Source organism: Eumetopias jubatus, unplaced genomic scaffold, assembly GCF_037043125.1.
Source record: "Eumetopias jubatus isolate StellerSeaLion01/CBP00866 unplaced genomic scaffold, mEumJub1_p1.0 scaffold_6, whole genome shotgun sequence".
Lineage (NCBI taxonomy): Eukaryota > Metazoa > Chordata > Mammalia > Carnivora > Otariidae > Eumetopias > Eumetopias jubatus.
The window spans coordinates 95,140,285-95,160,917 of NW_028274812.1; the positions used below are offsets into that span (position 1 = coordinate 95,140,285).

Consider the following 20,633-nt stretch of genomic DNA (forward strand, 5'->3'; position numbering starts at 1 on the left):
GAAGCTTGGAAAAGAGAAAGAAGAAGAAAATTGATCTTAATCCCACCTCCTAGAAATAACTCTAATTAATGTCTTCGTGTACGTCTTTTTAGTTCCAGTGTGTTTTTGCTTAGAACTCTAAGGCTGTTATTTCTTATTGTAGGCCATAAAGGAAGAAATAGATGGACTACAGGAAGAGCTGGATATAGTTATTAACCTGGGTTCCGAACTCATTGCTGCATGTGGAGAACCCGATAAACCCATTGTCAAGAAGAGTATAGATGAGGTGCGGCTAGCATATTTCCTTCTCTCACTAGAACGCATTTTTAAAGAGATCTTGTTTAACTAAAGCATATTTGATAGTAGTTGAGAACTTAACAGATGACACTAAAAGAGTTCTAATATTTATGTTGTAGTTAAATTCAGCCTGGGATTCTCTAAATAAGGCTTGGAAAGACCGGGTGGACAAACTGGAGGAGGCGATGCAGGCTGCCGTCCAGTACCAGGATGGACTGCAGGTAACGGGGTCACGGCGGGGCTGCTGGTGGGGAGGAAGCATGTGACCGAGGGCTGCAGATGCTCACATGGGCACCGCCCCAGGGCTGCGAGTGTGTGTGCAACTGCCTCGCCTACTTTGTTTCGTGTTTTGCCTTCTAGAAGGTAATTTCTCGAGATCTGTGTAGATCTATAGAGACATCTACGTACATTTTTATGCACATGGTGAAATTTACTTTGAAAAGAAAAATTTTAATGTTTAACCAGACAGTGAGATGGAACCGAATCGGAGTTCTGTTCTAAAGTTGAGTGGAGTAAGATGAAAGGAGTAAACACTATCTAAAAATACCATGAAGTTTAAAGTCCGAAGTAAAGAAATTTGATTTGAAGCCAGTGTTCCCCGTGAACTAAAATAGATTTCTGTTTTATTAGGTCATAATCTGTTGTGTAAAATGTAAAATGTTATTCTTCCTTTCCATATACATAATTCCTTTTCATCGTTGTTTTTCACAGCCCTTAAGGGTTCTCATTCTGTTTATTAACCATTTTTTAAGTTTCTTTCTTTTTTTTTTTTAATAAAGAATCGTCTTGTCAGATGAGGCTAACTCAGGGACATTTCTCTCCCTACCTTCTTCAGCCTTATTCCATTTCCTAACAGGCAGGCCAACGTTGACTCTGTCAATCCTCCTACTGTATGGAAAAAGCCCTTCTGAGTATTTCCATAACACCAAGTGAATATTATTTTTAAAGCTCAGATGAGAACATCTTTTCCTTTTTATTATGCCATTCCTTTTCTATATTTGTAAAAATAAATATCACAAGCCAGGCTTTATGCCAGCTGAAAGTGTTTTGAACTTTGGAAATATATGAAAAAATTAACTACAAATAATATCTTATATAACATTCCTCCTTCCCCCACTTTTTAACCAGAGAGATAATTTACTGGTTAGGTTTCAATGGCCAGTAACTAATCAGGCTCCAGCCCTCAGTTTGTGAGACCAGGTCATAATTTTCCCGTACTGTTGGTAAATGACTGAGTTGTGCCCTCTCCATGGCTAGAGGTGGCGCTGCCACCATTTGCAGCCTTTTGGCCTCAGGAGCCATTAGCCATCGAGGTCACTGTCTAGGTGCCAGGACTCACACTCTTCTTACGCCTGCAAGAAAAACAAGGCCCGCTAGAGGTTAGTAGCCTCACCTGTAGGGAGGAAGGGCCACTTGATTTGTTAAATAGCTGGGGCTAGCTAGAACTAGATGTTAAAGATCCAGAAGCTTTAGACGTTTCGGTTTGATTGTAAAGTAAAATGAATTTTATTTCCTGGGTTGCTGCTTAAATTCTTGGGTTTATTAATGATAACTAAAAATACCAGGTAGTTTCCAAGATTCTTCCTCCCCCTATATGGTCTGGCAATTTCATGAAAGTCCATTATAATTTTGTGTATTCAGTATCTGAAGGAAATGTGAGTTGTGCCTTTCTTAAAATGTTTGTATTACCTAACAAGAACAGGAAAAAGAGATCCTGTAGTCTGTGTTGTAATTCAGAATAATGGTCACAATATTAATCTTTGGAGGTGCAGGATTTTAATGCCTAATCTAAATAATATGTAAGGCTTTAGTTGGGCCAAATATTTTGCTCAAGTGCTAAACAATAAACTTCTTGCTTATTTGAATAAGCAGATGGATTTGAGTCTTTTTCTTTCAATATATTTACATAATCGGCCTCTTAGACATAAGAAAGCATGGAGAATTATGTTTCATGTGTCAGAATTTCTAAAACTTTTTTTCAAGTGCACATTTTTGAAAGTTCTTAGTATTCTAAGATTCTATTCAGAAAAAAATTTCCTTTGCAAACGTGGACACAGAATTGGAGGTTATATCTATTGCATATTTGGGACAATTTTTTCAGCATATTGTTGCTTTTATTTAGGTGAACCATCTTAATTTGTAAAATAGGCTCATTCCTTAATACTTGTATAGATTTATGATTGTACTTTTCTGTAACACTTGGGATGTTACAACAATTTCAGATGTACTAATAGCTCATGGACTAATGTGTTTTTCAGGCCATATTTGACTGGGTAGATATTGCGGGTGGTAAATTAGCTTCAATGTCACCAATTGGAACAGATCTTGAAACTGTCAAGCAGCAGATTGAAGAGCTAAAGGTACGCATGGGCTTCATTAATTTCAAAGACTGCATTTTATGTTCTTTATTCAGAGGATTCTCTACACAAATTTATTTTACATAATTGAAGTATTAACATTTTGATTGTGAAACTGGTTTAATATGGTGCTTGTACATAATGAGCAGCATGTAAGTGCTCATTAAATGATATAAAATACTAGTCTTCTTCTTAAGTGAGTCCCTGTTCATTATAAAAAAGTCAGAAAATACAAATAAGCAAAAAGGTGGCTTTTTTAAAGCCACTCAAAATGTTATGTACCCAGAGGCAACTACTCTTAAGATTTGGTTTATAGCCTTTCAGATATCCTCCTGTTGGGAGTGCAATGAGGAGGGGGAGGGGCTGGTGGGGTGTGAGGGGGTGTTTTATACATATGTACCTCATACTATAGGGATTTTCATAACTTCGTTATTCAGTAGTGTTTCCTTGCACTCAGCACACATATAGCAACATTTTTGTTTTCTTCAGTGGGTCAGGGTAGTCCATTTAGTCTAACAGGCTAAAGAAACATCCGTGGTATAATAGTGTTTCCCAAAATGTTTGTTTTGTAAAAATGTTTGTTGTTTTTCATCTGCTTTCCTCTGTAATTTTTGCTTTTGTGGTTCTTGATCTCCAGCTGTGAAAATGGCTGGACTGTTTCCTCTTTGAATTCCTCTGTGCTGCTGATGATTTATCCAAGTGGGATCAGCTGTTTCCTTCCTAATTTCAAGTTTCCATGCACAGAGACATCACACCATTTTCGACGAACTCTCCTAGATTTTTGTATACAATTATTACCTGGCTTTAAAATGGTAGCCTTTTCATCTCTAAGTACAATTTAGAGTATTTCATTTAGAAATTATTATGGTTACCATCATTAGACTGCGATTTTTTTTCTTTAACTTTATGTGGTCATGTAGTAAACACATGATATACTTTAATATGTACCTTCACAGCTGTGCAGTTTTGGATGTTTACATATACCTCAGTAGTTTCCATACAGCAGGCTGCTTAAGAGTGCTTTCTCTGAAATTAGAGTGTCTCACATTACATCCCAGTGCATCCACTCACTTAGCCAAACACCCTTGCGACAGTTATCTAACTGGTCTCACTTTTATGTCCTTAGCTTAAATTGAGAATAAAATTATTTTCTTTATAGGTTTAGTGAAAACAAAGCAAATATTCACGATACCTTAGTATTTTTTAATTATCATTTTTATGTTTGAAAAAAATTAAGGGACTGTTTAGCCATTAATGACTTATTATTTAATGATTTACTATTACAGATTAAAAATAAATATTTTATGAAAGGACAGTTTCCTACTACAAGCAACCATTTGCTAACCTGTGTTGGTTGGCAAAGCTGAGATTATTAAATACATGTTTAGTGAGCGCTGGGAGAAAAAACTAATGTTATTCTGAGTAAGCAGTGGGTGAGGCATAGGAATAACTAACTATTAACACAGCACAACTATGGAAAACATAAAATGTTCAGTGGATACAAGATGTATGTTTTTGAGCAGGCAGTGTTAATCTGGGTTTCTTAGAGACATATTTGGGGAGTTTCATATATGTCAGTGTATTTTTTATTTTATTTTCTATAATTTCAAAGCTCACATATTGAATATATATAGATACTGGAATAAAGCTAGACTTGAAATTTCTTACTTTGTTTTACTGTAGAGAACAAAAGTGTGAACTATCAAAATTATAAATAGAAGTATCTTTCCTGGGGCTCCTGGGTGGCTCATTCATTTTAAGCATCTGCCTTCGGCTCAGATCGTGATCCCGGGGCCCTGGGATCGAGCCCCACATTGGGCTCCCCGCTTGGCAGGGAGCCTGCTTCTCCCTCTCCCACTCCCCCTGCTTGTGTTCTCTCTCTAGCTGTCTCTCTCTCTCTCTCTGTCAAATAAATAAATAAAATCTTAAAAAATATACATCTTTCCATCATAAAATTTTGAATAAAGAAAAAAGATTTCCCTCATCTTTTTTTACTTATAATTCTTTTGTGTTAGATTTTTATTCCTCTTCACCTTCCTGACTATAAGAAGTACGAATTAGAATAAATATTGAATCCATAGAATTTTTGTTTAAAGTTCTGATTTAGAACAAATTTTCCCTGTATATCTCTTTTTTTAAAAAAAATAGCAATTTAAGTCAGAGGCCTACCAACAGCAGATAGAAATGGAGAGACTGAACCATCAAGCAGAGCTTTTGCTGAAGAAAGTAACAGAAGAGAGTGACAAGCACACTGTTCAAGACCCGTTAATGGAGCTGAAATTGATATGGGATAGTCTGGATGAAAGAATTATCAACAGACAGGTAAACACTGACACTTTCATTAAGAAGTTAGAAAAGTTCAAGTTCATATATTAAGGTAAAATCATTATTGAAAGAGAAAATTAGGTGATTAGATACATAAACTTTTGAAGCCCCTAAATTCTTATTTTATTAGAATTCTTCCTGCGTCTCGAAACATGCCATTTTTAACCACAAGGAATTTCAAGCTTAAAATGTAGGATATGATGATTGGGCTTCATCAGATATACTTGCAGAGTTATATAGCATGCAACAATTGATTTTTTTGCCTTTGTTAGTTTTATAAATGTATGTCATTCATTATATCGAATTCATATGGATTTTCTTCCTCTCTACTTTTTTTGTAGCATAAGCTGGAGGGGGCTCTGTTAGCCCTGGGCCAGTTCCAGCACGCCCTGGATGAGCTGCTGACGTGGCTGACGCACACCGAGGGCCTGCTCAGTGAGCAGAAACCTGTGGGAGGAGACCCTAAGGCCATTGAAATTGAACTTGCCAAGCATCATGTATGTAGCTGTTCTTGTGTATCGTGTTTCTCTATGCATTTATAGTGCCATCAGATTGTTTTCTGGTAGGTTTCCTCTTGATGCATTTTTCAAGTTTATGATTACAGCACAGTTCCACATTTGACGTTTGTCACTCATGGTCAAACTATTTAAAACACCCTTTTTAAAAGATTATAATAAAATTTTTTTCTCCATTGTCCAAGGCAGTTGTCAAGAATAGCAAGGGTGGTAAACTTCTGGCGAAGTTTTAAGGCTGCATGGAAAACATTGGTTTAAATCCCTGATTATCCCTGTCACTGGATTGACACAGCCTAGTTTTAAAAAGTTGTTGGGGAAAGCCTGCAAGGCTCGAAATGTTCCACTGCAGGCAGTGTGTGTGTTTTTCCTCTGGTCACCTTTATCCGAGTATCCCACCTGCTGCTCATGTGGCACGTCGCACATCTTTTCTGTTTGCCTGTACGTCTCTCACTGTGTGGGAGTTTGCTCTGCAGTCTCTCTGTCTCTCTTACTTCCCACTGGCTTCCTGTGTCTTTAGTCCTTTTCTTTCTGAACCAGTCTTTAACAATATTTATTATGTTTACAAGGGTTTTTATATGTCCTGTACTTGATTTAAAGGTTTAAATTAAAAATTTTAATCTTGAGATACATGTAAAACAACTTTATATTGTTGTCATCTTTGTGGCATTTGGTTGAGAGTTCTTAATAGAAAATTCCTATCTCTGCACAGCCTGAAGGGTTTAGGGAGCAGGAAAGCAAGGTGGGCCCCAAACTGATAGCAGGAGGCATCATCCGGGCTTTAGATGATCTCCAGCCTAGGTCACCAGAGCAGACCTCACAGGGGTTGAGAGCTGAGCTCTAGCTTATTACAATAAAGTTCATTTGCCCAGAAAAATAAATCCTGAAACCCAGTTGTTAGAATCTTTGTGCAAACGACCAAAGCCATTGACTTGGCCAGGAAAAGTGAGATAAATACATTTTTTTCAGAGAAAAAAAATGAAAAGAAAATTCTCTATCTCTTAAGTCAGTAGGCTTAAAGAATAAAAGGTTATGCTCAGTAGAATTTATCCTGACAGTCAACAGTCTATCATAGAACTTCAAGATTCACATTAACAGAGGCATCTTATCTAAGTTTAGGTCCTAAATTCTGACCTTATATAAGTTTTCCTTGATTATCAAATACTAAATGTTTAATAATTTTACATATTTATTATCATATTAAAATAAATGGTTTTTGGCACTTTACCATCAGGATAAATAGTTTTTTAGTATTCTTGGTTTAGTTTTTCTTCTTTCATACTTTTCCCTGTAGTAACTTTACTCTAATTTAAATTTCTCTCCTGCTTGGGGCACCTGGGTAGCTCAGTTGTTTAGGCGTCAACTCTTGGTTTCGGCTCAGGTCATGATCCTGGGGTGCTGGGATAGAGCCCTGTGTCAGGGCTCTGTGCTCAGCAGGGAGCCTGCTTCTCCCTCTGTCTCTGCCCCTTCCGTGCTCACACACTCTCTCTATCACTCTAAAATAAATAAATCTTTAAAAAAAGTTTTCTCTCTGAAGAGTCTGTATGGTCATATATTGTCTATATATATATATATATAGTCATTGCCCAACCTTATCTGATTAGGCAATTAGGACTTATTTTGTATCATTAATATTTTTTTATTAATGTCTGTCTTATGCTTTTGTAAGAGCAGTAATGACTAGTCAGACTGTCTCTGCATGAAAAGATGTTTATTCCCATAGTGTGAGTTGATATAGCATTTACATTTTCATAAACTTAGCAGTTGTCCTTAAAAGCAGCATACACTGGTGACAGGAATTTTATAGAATACAGTAGTGTCAGGGACATGACACGCCCTGACGCACTTATTTTGGTAGGGCATGAGTAGGGATCTTTTAGTTCTGTTTATTTATCTGTGAACAGTTAGAAAGGTCTACTTCTCCTTTCCCCTTCCATTTCTTAAAGGTTAGAAGTGAAAGGGCTTAAAATCACCAGCCCAGTTGCTGGAAGAAGGGATGGAATGTTTCCATCCCTCTCCTTTCTTCTCTGACCCCTAGGCTCTGCCTTATGTAGCAGGACTTGGACCATTTAGAAGAATGAATTTTATAGATTTACCTTTATATTTTGGCTACAAGAATATTTAACTCTTACCTCTGAAAGTGATTAGTACTGTTAACCTATCAAAGTACATGCTTTTTTAAAGATCGCTCCTTTTTAAAAATTGTTTACTTAAGACATGAAAATTAAGTTCAATTAAAATGAGTTTGAATCAAATGAAAATGTATAGAACCTTTTAATTATAATCTCCAGATATTTAATGTCCTCAAATTGCAAGGTTCTTCTAATGCAAAAAACTAACAAAATGTTCTTACATAATCATTTCAGGGACTGTTGGTAGACTAAAGGTATATCCAGGAAAGCTGCAAAGTTAAAGGAAAAGACGTTCGCCATTTTAACACTTTCTTGTGTTAAAATTCTATGCCTATGATGTTTTTGCTTCAGAATGTTTTATACTCAGCAAATAAAAGTTGCTTAAAAGCGATGTTAACATGTTATGAGCTAGTAAATATAGTGTTATCTTAATATTTTCAGGTGCTTCAAAATGATGTATTAGCCCATCAGTCCACCGTGGAAGCCGTTAATAAAGCCGGAAATGATCTAATTGAATCAAGTGCAGGAGAAGAAGCAAGCAACCTTCAGAACAAACTAGAGGTTTTAAATCAACGCTGGCAAAATGTTTTGGAAAAAACAGAACAAAGGAAGCAGCAGCTGGATGGTGCCTTGCGCCAGGTGAGTAAGAGAATAAATTCTCAAACTTTTGTTGGCCTGCAGGACCAAAATAGCATGGAATTCTGGGGCGCCTGGGTGGCTCAGTCGGTTAAGCATCCGACTCTTGATTTTGGCTCAGGTCATGAACTCAGGGTCGTGAGATGGAGCCCTGTATCAGGCTCTGCATTCAGGGCGGAATCTGCTTGAGATTCTCTCTCTCTCCCTCTCCTTTTGCCCCTCCCTTGCCCCCCATGCTCTCTCTTTTTCTCTCTGTCTCTCCAAAATAAATAAGTCTTTAAAAAAAGGTAGCCTGGAATTCTTTGGTTTGCAGACCGTTGTTTGATTTTTATTCCTCAAGGAGAGGAGTAAAAATAAGTGGGATAAAGAACAGAGCAGATGAGAAGGCAGCCCTCTTCGTTCTTAGTGTAATAGTCTTACCTGCCAAAGCTCTCAGGATGAGGAAAGGCAGCAAATCCATTTGCACCTGCCTGCTCTTAAGCATGCACGGAGAGGCTTAATAAGACCAGGATTGTTTAAACCTTGTTTTCTGCTGGAAAGTGACAATGTGTTTATGGCCCGAACTTAAAACTCTCTCTCACTCCAGGCCAAAGGGTTCCATGGTGAGATTGAGGATTTGCAGCAGTGGCTAACTGACACAGAGCGTCATCTGTTAGCATCCAAACCTCTGGGAGGTTTACCAGAGACAGCCAGGGAGCAGCTTAATGCCCACATGGTAAGTATATTATTTCCTACAGCTCTAGCCTCCGATTAAGACACTGACCATTTTGCGTGGGCCCTGGTGATAAATAAATTGTGGGAGAAGGTTTAAAGGATATACAGTTTTATAGCAGAAATCTTAATGTGTAAGTGCTGGAAAAACCATTTATTGATTAAAATTTTCAAGTCAGAACCTATTCTTTATTTCAAAGATTAGTGCATCAGTATATGAAAAAAGGTTTTAGAAGCTTAGACATTTTTTAGAAGCAAACTTTTCCCCACAAAATGATGAGCTTGTGTGGATAGTAACACAACATAGTGTAAATTATAAACTCTTGTACCTTGAGTGAAAAGAAAAATCCCTAAAGTAATCAGAATTGACTTTAAAGTTATTGGTGTAAACATGATACTCCCACCTAGTTTCCTGGAAGGCTGGAAAATAAGTTCTTGTTCTGTTCAAGAGTTAACTTGTTTGTTTGTTTATTTGTTTGTTTGTTTTAATGGTGATGAGGCTATATCTTCAACTTTACACCTCTACCAGCTGTGGACAAGAGGAGGCTTCTGTTAGTTGTCCAGTTGGGGGCCTTGTGCCTGTGGGCTGTTCCTACCCAGATTCTGTGGCTCTGTCAACTCTTAAAGATAAGGAGGAAAAAATAATGAAACTTGAGACTCTGGCTTTCTTTCACAGAAATGTGGACTGACAAATTAAATTTAGGCTTCGATTTATTGACATTTCCTATTCATTTACATTATAACTCAGCTTCAGAAGTTCTAAGAGAAAGCAGTCTGTTTCAGATTTTGAAAACTAGTCCTTTTTTATACTTGTGAATTTGCATCAGAAAAATTTTTTAATATTCAAATGCTGATAATTAGTATCTTGGGAAATAAAAGTACAAGTACTTAAGGATTGGTGAAAAAAGAAATGATTCATTATACATTAAAGCCCATCTTCTTTGTTAGATGTCCAATGTTGTTGTAGGAGCTTGTTGAAACAGCACTTAGTTGTAAATAATTTTGAATTTGGTGCTTTGGAGAGGAAGTAACCATCTTGTAGGTGTTGTGAAGAAATACAACAGAGGTAGTATTTTACTCAGTTTACAGTTGCTATGAGCAGTTAAAATCAATTCTATCAATCCAGTATAGAATTTCCTAGAAACCTTTAATGCATATTCATTGTTTTAGAAAATTACTGTGTACGTGGTTTTGTTGTTATTGTTGTTACTGTAATTTTTTTGGTGCCACAGGGGACCCATTTGTTTCACTGAAAAAATAATTGACTAAATAATAACTTGGCAGTGCTTATCTTCCTTTTGCATAAAACCTAACTGACTTTCAGATACTTCTTACTTTCCTGGAACTACCTGCATAGTTATCATGGACGGTGTCCATTAAGTAGAGGTTTAATGACTTCTTAAACAAACATGCTTGGGATTATTCTCTAATAACAAATAGTTTTTAAATGTTGATTTAGAAAAATGTAGTAAAAAGGTGGAAAGCAAAGAGCTTATCCTAGAAATACTTTACTTTTTGAAAAATATTGCTCTATATATCCACTTATTTGGTTTGGGTGAGGTATTGAAAATGAGTTTGCTTAACCCAATATAGTTGTAAATTCCATGATTTAAGGAATTCTAAACAGTTATTGCTACTTGTTAATATCATTTTAGTAATGCTCTTTTGATTTGGTTGTGTTAGAAATGAAGGAAACTAGAAAACCTGGAATATAGTTTCCTGAGATTTAGCTGTATTTAAAAGTTTTGCTTTAGGATTAAAGGCTTTTGGTAGGTGATATCATAACTATGTTTAGAAAGTTTTGTTTTGTTTTGTTTTTTAGGGCTTAAGAAATCAAAGTTTTGAGGGGATAAAAATGTTCTGGAATTGGTAGTAATGGTTGCACATTTTTGTGAATACACTAAAAACACTGAATTGTACACTTTAAAATGGTGAATTTTATGAATTATATCTCAGATTTAAAAATTATTGAAATATGTTAGTTGAAAATGTTAGACATAGAATGTACTTTTCAATAGGAGCTATAATTTGACTCATATTTTAATTGAACCAATGAAATAGAGCTGGTCTTAATTTTTATATGAATGTAACTCTTGTTTTATTGATATTAAATTCTGAATTTGCCTTCATAATTTTTTAATATTCTCTGTAGAAGGAGCACATTGCATTCCAGTTGAAAGCTTTAAAAATTCTATAAATGAGAGCAATATTGATAGTACCACAAGTTTGTCTTTTGTGATTCCAAAGTCTAAACAATCAGCTTCAAATCTCTTACTGTATTGGGTCTTTGTTTTCTATTCATTGTTTGTCTTCTGAACACAGATTTAAATGATACCAAAAATTATTACAGCTATTGTATCATAGTCTGAGGGGAGACTTAGAAAATCCATTTTACAGAGGAGGAGACTGAGGTCCAGAGAGGTTAAATTACTTGCTCACGGTCACAGACCTGATTGGTTACAGTGCAGTGAAACCCTTCTTGAAAACATTTAAAACATTACTTCACAAACTACCATGCTGGAATGGACTGGTAATGATAGCACCATTTCTGAGATTTCTAGCAGACAAGATATGTCCATAGGTTTAGGTGTTGTTTCAATATAGGGAAAAATTTGAATGTGTCAGGGTTATTCTGTGTCTGGGATAGAGGTGAATATATGATAAGGGGCTTGGGATCGATGACCTGGAAAAGGAACTCTTAGATTGTATTCTCTTAAAAATGATATAACTTGGGATATCTCAATTTAGGAAATCTGTGCTGCCTTTGATGTTAAAGAAGAAACATATAAAAGTCTGATGCAGAAAGGCCAGCAGATGCTTGCAAGATGCCCCAAATCTGCAGAGACAATTGACCAAGACTTAAGTAACTTGAAAGAAAAATGGGAATCGGTGGAAACCAAACTCAATGAAAGGAAAGTATGTGCTTTAATTAATGTCATAGAATGAATGTTTTAGTTGTTTTATTTCATGGGATTTACTTTATCTCTGAGTAGAATTATCAGTGGAACTTTTAATGATTCGTGTTTAAATTTTCTTTATATATATATATATATATATATATATATATATATATATATATATATGGAGGTTTCATGGGGTCAATTGAAAATAATATTCTCTTTTAACACAGGAGAACAGAGTTAAAGCAGTCTATTCAAACAGATCATAGGTCAAGTGTTACTAGGTATATTTTTATATTTGTGAACCACTCTAATTCTGGATTGTTAAATAATTCTAATCACACTTATTTATGTATGTAGTGGGGAGGGAAAGAGGGAGGTCAAGAGAGTGAGATGTTTGTATATATAATCAGCACTTCCATAACAGAAGTCCATGAAAAGGGATTAAAATGATCACTGTTTAATGCTCCAAGAAAAATGATAGGCTAGGAATACTAGATTGTGTGCCCTCAGCGACAGAGCATAATGTATATATGTTTCATAGTATTTTGACCCCCAGCATTAATCATGTGAATGTCAAGTTTTCTTTCTACAGATTCTGTTTAGTAATTGGGTTCTGTAGTTAATTGCCCCCGAATCACAATTTTAGTTTATATTAGATTTTTTTAGCTGCAGTGAGATCTTCTCACTATACTTAAAGGAATTTGGTTTGCCAGTACTTAAGTGAAAGCCCACTACATTCATAAACTGTTTAGGTAATACACAAATACAGATTAGGTATAAATAAAGTGTGGATGGGAAAGAAATCTGCCAGAGAGTGGTTAAACTGGGGGGAGGGTGGGGAATTAAATATCATCAAATACTAAATAATCTGTCTTCGCAGACTAAACTGGAAGAGGCCCTCAACTTGGCAATGGAGTTCCACAATTCTCTCCAAGACTTCATCAACTGGCTAACCCAGGCTGAACAGACCCTAAATGTAGCTTCTCGGCCAAGTCTTATCTTAGACACAGTCTTGTTTCAAATCGATGAACACAAGGTATGTTGTAACTCAGATGGATAGCATTCTCATTTCAGACCTTTTTAGACAATAGACTGTTTTAATGTCAGAAGCATGAATTTGGTAGTTTGAAAACTTTATTTTGTCCTTGAAAATGGTTCAGCTTATGACACCAAAAGCATTTTTAAGGTAGAACAGTTTTTCATTTGTTTCTAATTCTACCTTTTTTTTTTCCTTTGGGAAAGGTCTTTGCCAATGAAGTAAATTCTCACCGTGAGCAGATAATAGAGCTGGACAAAACCGGAACCCACCTGAAATACTTCAGTCAGAAACAAGATGTTGTCCTAATTAAGAATCTATTGATCAGTGTCCAGAGTCGGTGGGAAAAAGTGGTTCAACGGTTAGTAGAAAGAGGAAGATCTTTGGATGATGCAAGGAAGAGAGCCAAGCAGGTAAACCTTCATAAAACCCTCTGAACTTGGCGATCAATCAGTTCTACGTGTTGAAATATATATCATGCTGTTAAAGTACTTTTAGTGCAGGCTGTATTCGTTGTAACAATCGTGGCACAAGGCCAAGGTGTTTCTTTCCTGGCTGTGGCCTGACTTTCAGTGGTGACATCACTCCTTGCCCTGGCAGCACCTTCCGGTCCTGGGGACTAATCTTGAAAAGGCTGATTATAGCTTGGCTTCATAGACTAACTGTTATCATTAACGCCGAAAAAGAGGCTCAGATTTTTTGTTATTAGGTTTGTTTGTTTTTCCCTTTGTCCTTGCAATCTCCTCTCTCATACCCGGAGTAAGTCTATTATATTGCTACCTTGTGTTTAGCTCCTCAGCCAGACTTTGTCCACAGACTCTCAGGCCGAGAGGCAGACACTTGGCCCTCCAGGCAGCTTCCTGAGAGGGGTGATTCTGAGTCTGAGCTGCCGGGTGCTCCTCACTGCTCTGAATCTGTACCTTGTTGACAGGCTCTCATTTCTTCTCTTGTATTTTGATGCAGTTCCACGCTGCTTTTAAATTAAGTGTTTGAACATTTTAGGGCTGTTGTTTTCCTTTTTCTTTTAATCTAGAGAATCTTGAGAATCTCACAAGGAATGCCCCTTCCTCTCCTCACCTGTTATTAATATTCCATTCCTAGACTAAACACAGAGAAGAGGTAAAATTCCGTGTCTCTGTGCTCAGGGAAGAGGGAGACACACCTGCCTTGGTTGGCATATATCTTTGAATTTTGCTAGAAACTCAGTGTAATGTTGAGGCTGAATTTTCTAATGACTCTTTTTGCCCCATTTAGTTGCATTTTCCTGTAATTGGCATTGGACTCTGTTCTTTTGGGGAGCCAGGCTCAGTTGGGTGATACAAAAGATGTCATGGGAGTCACATGTTTCAGTGTTTAAAGCTCTCAGCATAAATTTGTTAAAAGCTTTAGAAATGACAAATTGATTTGTTGTAGGATTACATGCTGTATTATTTCTTTTTGAGTGGGATGTATGATGTGTTCAGTGTTATCAGTGAGCTTGTGGAATAGAATCTGTCTCTTACTGTGTTTTTTAGGACAGTATTAATGATAAGCCTGACATCCTTCTCTCCACCAAAGTAGCAGTGTCCTCTGTAGTGTGGGCATTACTTGAGTTATGAACATCTAATTTATAAAAGTCTTTCTACTTTTATAAGGAGAAAATAGAATTTTCTCGTTTTATTTAATCTGTAAGGTTTTTCTGCTGCTTTTGGTGCAAAAGCATAGCATTTCTTCTATTTATGTGGCTTAAAAATAGTTTTTAAAGCAGGACCAGCCTTAGAATCTGTGCATTTGTATCGTTAAAATTCCTTCCATGATAGCCAACATTATTTATAGCAAGACTACCAAACACTGTGACTTTTCTTTCTTTCTTATTATCCTAACGTCTTAGTTTGGGTTTGGATGTGGATCGTAGTTCTCTGACTTTGGCGGTTTCTATGCCTCTTCTGGCCTCTGTATTTTCATATTTAAATTGATTGGGGTTGTGGGAAGGATGTGTCAGGGAACAGGTTTGTGATGAGGTGATCTCATCGGGCCTTGCCAGCCTTGTGATCCCATGCTCTTATTGTTTATTGCTAAGTGTCCTTTTGTTATTTCATTATTAATGTGCTTTGATATAAAACAGATTTTATTTTGATTACTTCAGTTTTTTGTTATGTATCCATCCACTCAAGTTTATTATGCAAAATTACTTATAACCAATATTACAATTTGGTATCCAAAAATAGTATTCATTAGTTCTCTGTGATAAACAGAAAAGAGACCGTGGCTGAAATCAAGTATACATAGCACCAGAATATTGCAAGGTCAAAGATGCCAAAGAGAATTGTATTTTGTTAGAATTCACATACCGTGGGTGCTGTTACATATAAAACCAGTACATGAGGCACAGGCATGAATTTGAGGATTTTGATAGCAGCAATAAAGATACTGAACTCCCTTTGTATTAAGTAAGAATGGTAAGGCCTTTGTTGTTGTTGTTCTTGTTACTTTTTAAGACTGATTTATAAACTTTATCCTTCTTCCCTCCCTTTTTGTTCCTTTTCCTTAACATGGGAGTGAAACACCTCAGAAGTAAACCCAGATCTGTCAACACGGGCAGTGGACAAATAAAATTTTCTTGACAGTTTATGTTAATTACTAAGCAAAAGGAAAGGGAGGGAAGTTATCCCTGGTTCCCTGTTTCTAGGCTCATTTCTGTTTTTGTTAAAGTTTATGTGTTTAAATGAGTTACAACAAAGTGACCGTGGGGGGACACAACCACAGAAACCAAGAGTTAATAAGACACTTATAATCCGATGAAGCTACTACTTTCTTCTTTTTTAGGGGAAATTTGAATTAATAATTTTTAACATTTTCATTAACATTAATTTCTATTTTAAAAATATGCTAGATTTCTAATAAAGCGAGCACACTGGAAAATTTTCTGGACGGAGATGTACATTTCTTTTACAGTTCCATGAAGCTTGGAGTAAACTTATGGAATGGCTAGAGGAATCAGAAAAATCTTTGGATTCTGAACTGGAAATCGCTAATGATCCAGACAAGATAAAAACACAACTTGCACAGCATAAGGTGCGTCTACAATTAAGAAAAGCATATATGTCTTTCTGTATCTCAAGATCACTTTTAAATTCTTACTTGGTTGTGTATTTATTCATCACTAGAAAAAAAAAAAGGCTGTCCAATATGGACCTCCATTAAATTTAAAACTGATTACCCTTCACATTGGTCAAGTGGCGATAGTATCTTTTCTCTCTGCTGACTATTCCACTATTCTGGGGTTAGTTGTTAAAAGAAAATACACAAAATGAAAACTGAAATGTTCTATAATCTATAACATAGAAGATTTATAGGGGCTCAAATGTTGGCATTTCAGTTTTTCACATGTCTGTCTTGTATTGTAATTTCTTTCATTGATCAAATGCCATGTAGAAGATAACTTTACAGCAAAAAGTAATGTAAATTTTGTCATATATGTTCTTTCAGAACAGCTTAGTGGGGAAAAATTGGTTGCCTCTACACAAACTGGTATTTTATTGTATATGTGTGGTATATGAAATTCCATTCTTATCCTCAAAGACACATAGTTAGTGACTTCTTGTGTAGACGAGAAGGTGTAGAAACATATTATTTTATATTTTCTACCTTTTATATTCATACCACATGGCATTCAAAGAACATTCCCCCCAGTCCTCCTCAACTCTTTGAATTTGGGTTTGTCATTCTGGTTATAAAATGATCATCAGCGATCATCAGCCCTCAGGGTGAGGATATGAGTAAAAGAGAGTGGGTCCTGAAAAAACACTTTTATAGTTTTAAGCATCTACATATATATTATTGCTTGAAACATGATAATTTTTAAAAAGCCGGAAAAAATTGGGGTGATGTAGGATTTATCATCACGGGAAGTTCTAGCCATCATCTTCATATAGGTTGATTGCTTCCCTGGGTGGTTCTAACTAAGCTCAGGAGGTCATGATCCTAGGATGGCAGAAGGAAGCATTGAGCACCTGTTCTTTGACTAGATGAGGACTTATGAGTGGCTTGTTCTGCTGGCACCCTCTGCCCTTGGTCTGCCACATTCAATACTGACAGCACAATGACAGTGAGCAGCACCTTCCCCTCTGATGGAAAAAAGAGAGGCTCCTTCTCAAAATAGAATGCCTATTTGAACTTGAATATAGTTGTCATGTCATGGAGTCTTATGAAAATGTACTGTGTGTGTAAGTTGGAGAATCCTAGAAATAATACGTGAAGAACCCTGGTGGATTCTCTATTTTTCCTAGTGTGCCTTGTTGCCAAAGTCAGCATTTGTCTGAGATAAGGGTACAGGGTACATTTAGCCAACTTTAAAAGTCATTTCTGTTCATCTCTTGGGTATTTTTCTGTTTTTAAAAAGTTTCAATCTGTCCTTTATTCAGCTATAACATTTTTTAGGTATCTGTTCTTTTGAAAAAAATTTGTCAATACCAGGATTCTAAAACTAACATTCTGTTATTGAATAATAAGAAAAAAATAATGACAGAAAACAAACTACAGAAGTAGTGTGGTATGGTAATGGTGTTTATTGCTTAAAAATTCCCAGATGAAGTGCCTTCCTATTATAAAACAAAATAAATATCTTAGTCATAATAAGACACTTAAAGTGTCTAGCTTTTAAAGGCAATTAAACCAAGGTTATTTTGGAAAATTATACATTTGCATAGCATTTTATTATCTAGGGTGATTCTCATGTGCTACCAGGATTTGGAATCACTGTGGTAGTGTTTCCGTGATACATTATTATGAGCTTGTAAGATGCCGATTAAGTTGACCTTCCTTCCTTCCCATCCCTGAGAGTGTATATTCAGTAGCAGCTGTCTCATTCTTGCTATCACATACTTACGAACACACACAAGATATAAGATGATAATGAGAGGCCTGCAAAGACAATGTCCCTGCTCTAGAAAAGCTTGTAACCGAGTTGTGTAGACAGAATATAATCCACCCCTCCCACACATACACATTTACATGCACAGACATGCAGATTAACAATGTAAAAATAGCAAAGTAGAGATGTCACATGAGCAACATAGCTATTTGATACTGGAAAAGTAATCTGTAGATCCTGAGAGACCTTTGTAAGGCATCATAGAGATGAGGAGGAGGGGGATGGGCTTGCCAAGGGGTGTGACTAGAATGACAGTAGGTCGGAATGTAGGAATCTCGAGATGTGGTTCTTCTTTGTCCCTCATCCTGGCTCACAGATAAAATTATATGTAACATCATTGTGAACATCCAAGATGTGTGACAACAGATCTGTCTGACCAAAAACCAAAACTGTAGTAAATTTACAGACTATGAGTCGCTGTGTCCACATAGGACCTTTAGTTACTCATTGAGTGTTAACTACTTTTCCCTTCCCAAACTCTTGGGTTTTTCAATAGTCGATTAGCAATTTCATTTTATTATAACCAGTGTACTGTTTGTGGTTTATAGCTACAAAAGATTCAAGATTTGTTTTGCTTTGAAATTATTGTCTTCATAATAATAGGTACTCTCAAAGACACCTGGCTTCTGAGAAAAATAAATTTTTCAGTTTATAAAGATTCTTTTCCACCCTGGTGGGTTCCACTATCTGACTTGATTATTTCCTGATGTCTTCCACTCTTTAGACTCCATTTATTAGGGGTGACTCTTGTAATGTCTCTTACCTATTTATTAGTCCTAAGTAGAAATGCATACTGTTTTCTTGTTAAATATATAGGAGTTTCAGAAATCACTTGGAGCCAAGCATTCTGTCTATGACACCACCAACAGAACTGGACGTTCTCTGAAGGAGAAAACCTCCCTGGCTGATGACAACCTTAAACTGGATGACATGCTGAGTGAACTCAGAGACAAATGGGATACTATCTGTGGAAAATCTGTGGAAAGGTAAAATGTTCTTTAAGGCAGTTTGGTTACCTTGTAGGCTTCTTTCGAGTATACAATTGTGGTGCTTTGTAGGAACATTCTAGGAACCTTAAATACCTCCTTTGCCTGGGAACTTCGGGTCATCTGTAATATCGTAATTACATACTGCCTGCACCCAGAACGCTTCATTGTTATTATTATTTTAATTACTCGATTCACTCAAAAGTGATATTATTCTCCAAGCCTGTCCTCTCATACCTGACTTGTCACTGGTCTCCCCATGTCTGCTCTTGTCTTCCTTAATCCAGCTTCCCCATAACTACGAGGGTGGTCTTTTTAAAATGTGAATGGGATCTTGTCATTGCCCTGCCTCATACCGTTTAGGAACTTAATATTGAGTGTGAACCAAAACACAGGCTCCTTAATGTGGCGGGCAAGTTCCTCCCAGTCTGACCCTCGTGTTCCCTTCCAACTTCCATCTACCCCTTTCCAGTCTTCTTTCTCATTATACTTGAACCGTGAAGACCCAGAACTAATTTCAAAATCTTTAAGTACTTAGAAAGTATAACACTAATAGAAGAGTTCAAATATCTTAGAAATATTTTCAAATAATTCATAGATCCTTGATCTAATTACTTCTGTCAGTATCAAGGTTAAATAGAATATTTTATTCTAGTAATAAAATTATATTAGAATAGAAAGTTAGAATATAGTCTATAGTATATATAGAAAGAATATAGAAATTTTGGTGTTAATTTTTTAAAATCCTTAAAACCTTCAATTTCAAAAGATTATGTGCTTTTTTACAATGTCCTATAAATGATATCATGGCAAACAGACACATGAATGCCAGGGGTTGGAGATGGGGCAGGCTATGACCACAGACAGCATGTTGGGAACTGTTCTATTTCTTGAGTATGACGATGGTTACATGAATCTCTACAAGTGTTACAATTCATAGAACTGTACACTCAAAAAAGTCAAGTTTACTGTATGGTAATTTAAAACAAAAAAAAATTTTTAAAGCGTATTTTTTTAATGAAGAAACTGAAGGGTCACTGATTTCTAGAGGTGATGATGAGGGAATTTTCCAAAAACAGATGCGATCTATTTCAGGAATAACAAAGAAAATTTGAGAAAAGTTTTGTTATTTTCTAAGGAAAGCAAAGAAACAGCACTGAATACCAATATATTGGTTTTTTCTTTGAGGACTGCTCAACCTTCATAAATGGATTTTAGATGTTCGGATATATAGGGTGGCTTTTTTGTTGCTCAGATTGATTTTTCCACCTTTTTCCCCCAGACAAAACAAATTGGAGGAAGCCCTGTTATTTTCTGGACAATTCACAGATGCCTTGCAGGCCCTCATTGATTGGCTGTATAGAGTTGAACCCCAGCTGGCAGAAGACCAACCTGTCCACGGAGACATTGATTTGGTGATGAATCTAATCGATAATCACAAGGTATTATTATCTGGGACATTTTATTGATCTCATTGACTATCCTGAATTTAGAGGAAACTAGAACCCCTTACCTTAGCCTTTTAAAATCTAGAGACTATATATCATACGCATAACAGTCTTTAATATTGACATATGTGTACATTTGAGCAGAATCAGGAAGCCAACTTTAAAAGTGATACAGGAAAATTAGTATCAGTGAGATACTTTTTTTCTTCCAATTTCCAGATCTAAAACCTTTTAGAACTCAGAAAGTGATTTCATTCTCTGGTGCTTTAAAAATGTTCCAAGAATGTTTTACAGTCTTTTGTTATGCATGTAAATAATTATGTAATGTAATTTAAAATCACTCCCTCAGTGACCTGGAACTTGGTCATTGCATAAGTATATGAATTTGTGACATGATCT

General features: G+C 36.2%; 1 protein-coding gene across 12 annotated transcripts in view; it reads left to right on the plus strand.

The window, feature by feature from the left end:
• Window positions 1-20,633, plus strand: part of DST (dystonin) — a 478,002-nt gene that overhangs the window by 432,278 nt on the left and 25,091 nt on the right. For all 12 annotated transcript variants that reach the window (XM_088024332.1, XM_088024333.1, XM_088024335.1 and 9 more), the window contains 13 exons: window positions 143-265; window positions 396-497; window positions 2,535-2,636; window positions 4,782-4,955; window positions 5,300-5,455; window positions 8,044-8,241; window positions 8,825-8,953; window positions 11,698-11,865; window positions 12,733-12,888; window positions 13,095-13,301; window positions 15,823-15,942; window positions 18,617-18,786; window positions 20,069-20,228. In XM_088024332.1, the coding sequence (XP_087880458.1) occupies window positions 143-265; window positions 396-497; window positions 2,535-2,636; window positions 4,782-4,955; window positions 5,300-5,455; window positions 8,044-8,241; window positions 8,825-8,953; window positions 11,698-11,865; window positions 12,733-12,888; window positions 13,095-13,301; window positions 15,823-15,942; window positions 18,617-18,786; window positions 20,069-20,228 (1,965 nt within the window). The remainder of the gene's footprint in view (window positions 1-142; window positions 266-395; window positions 498-2,534; window positions 2,637-4,781; window positions 4,956-5,299; window positions 5,456-8,043; window positions 8,242-8,824; window positions 8,954-11,697; window positions 11,866-12,732; window positions 12,889-13,094; window positions 13,302-15,822; window positions 15,943-18,616; window positions 18,787-20,068; window positions 20,229-20,633) is intronic.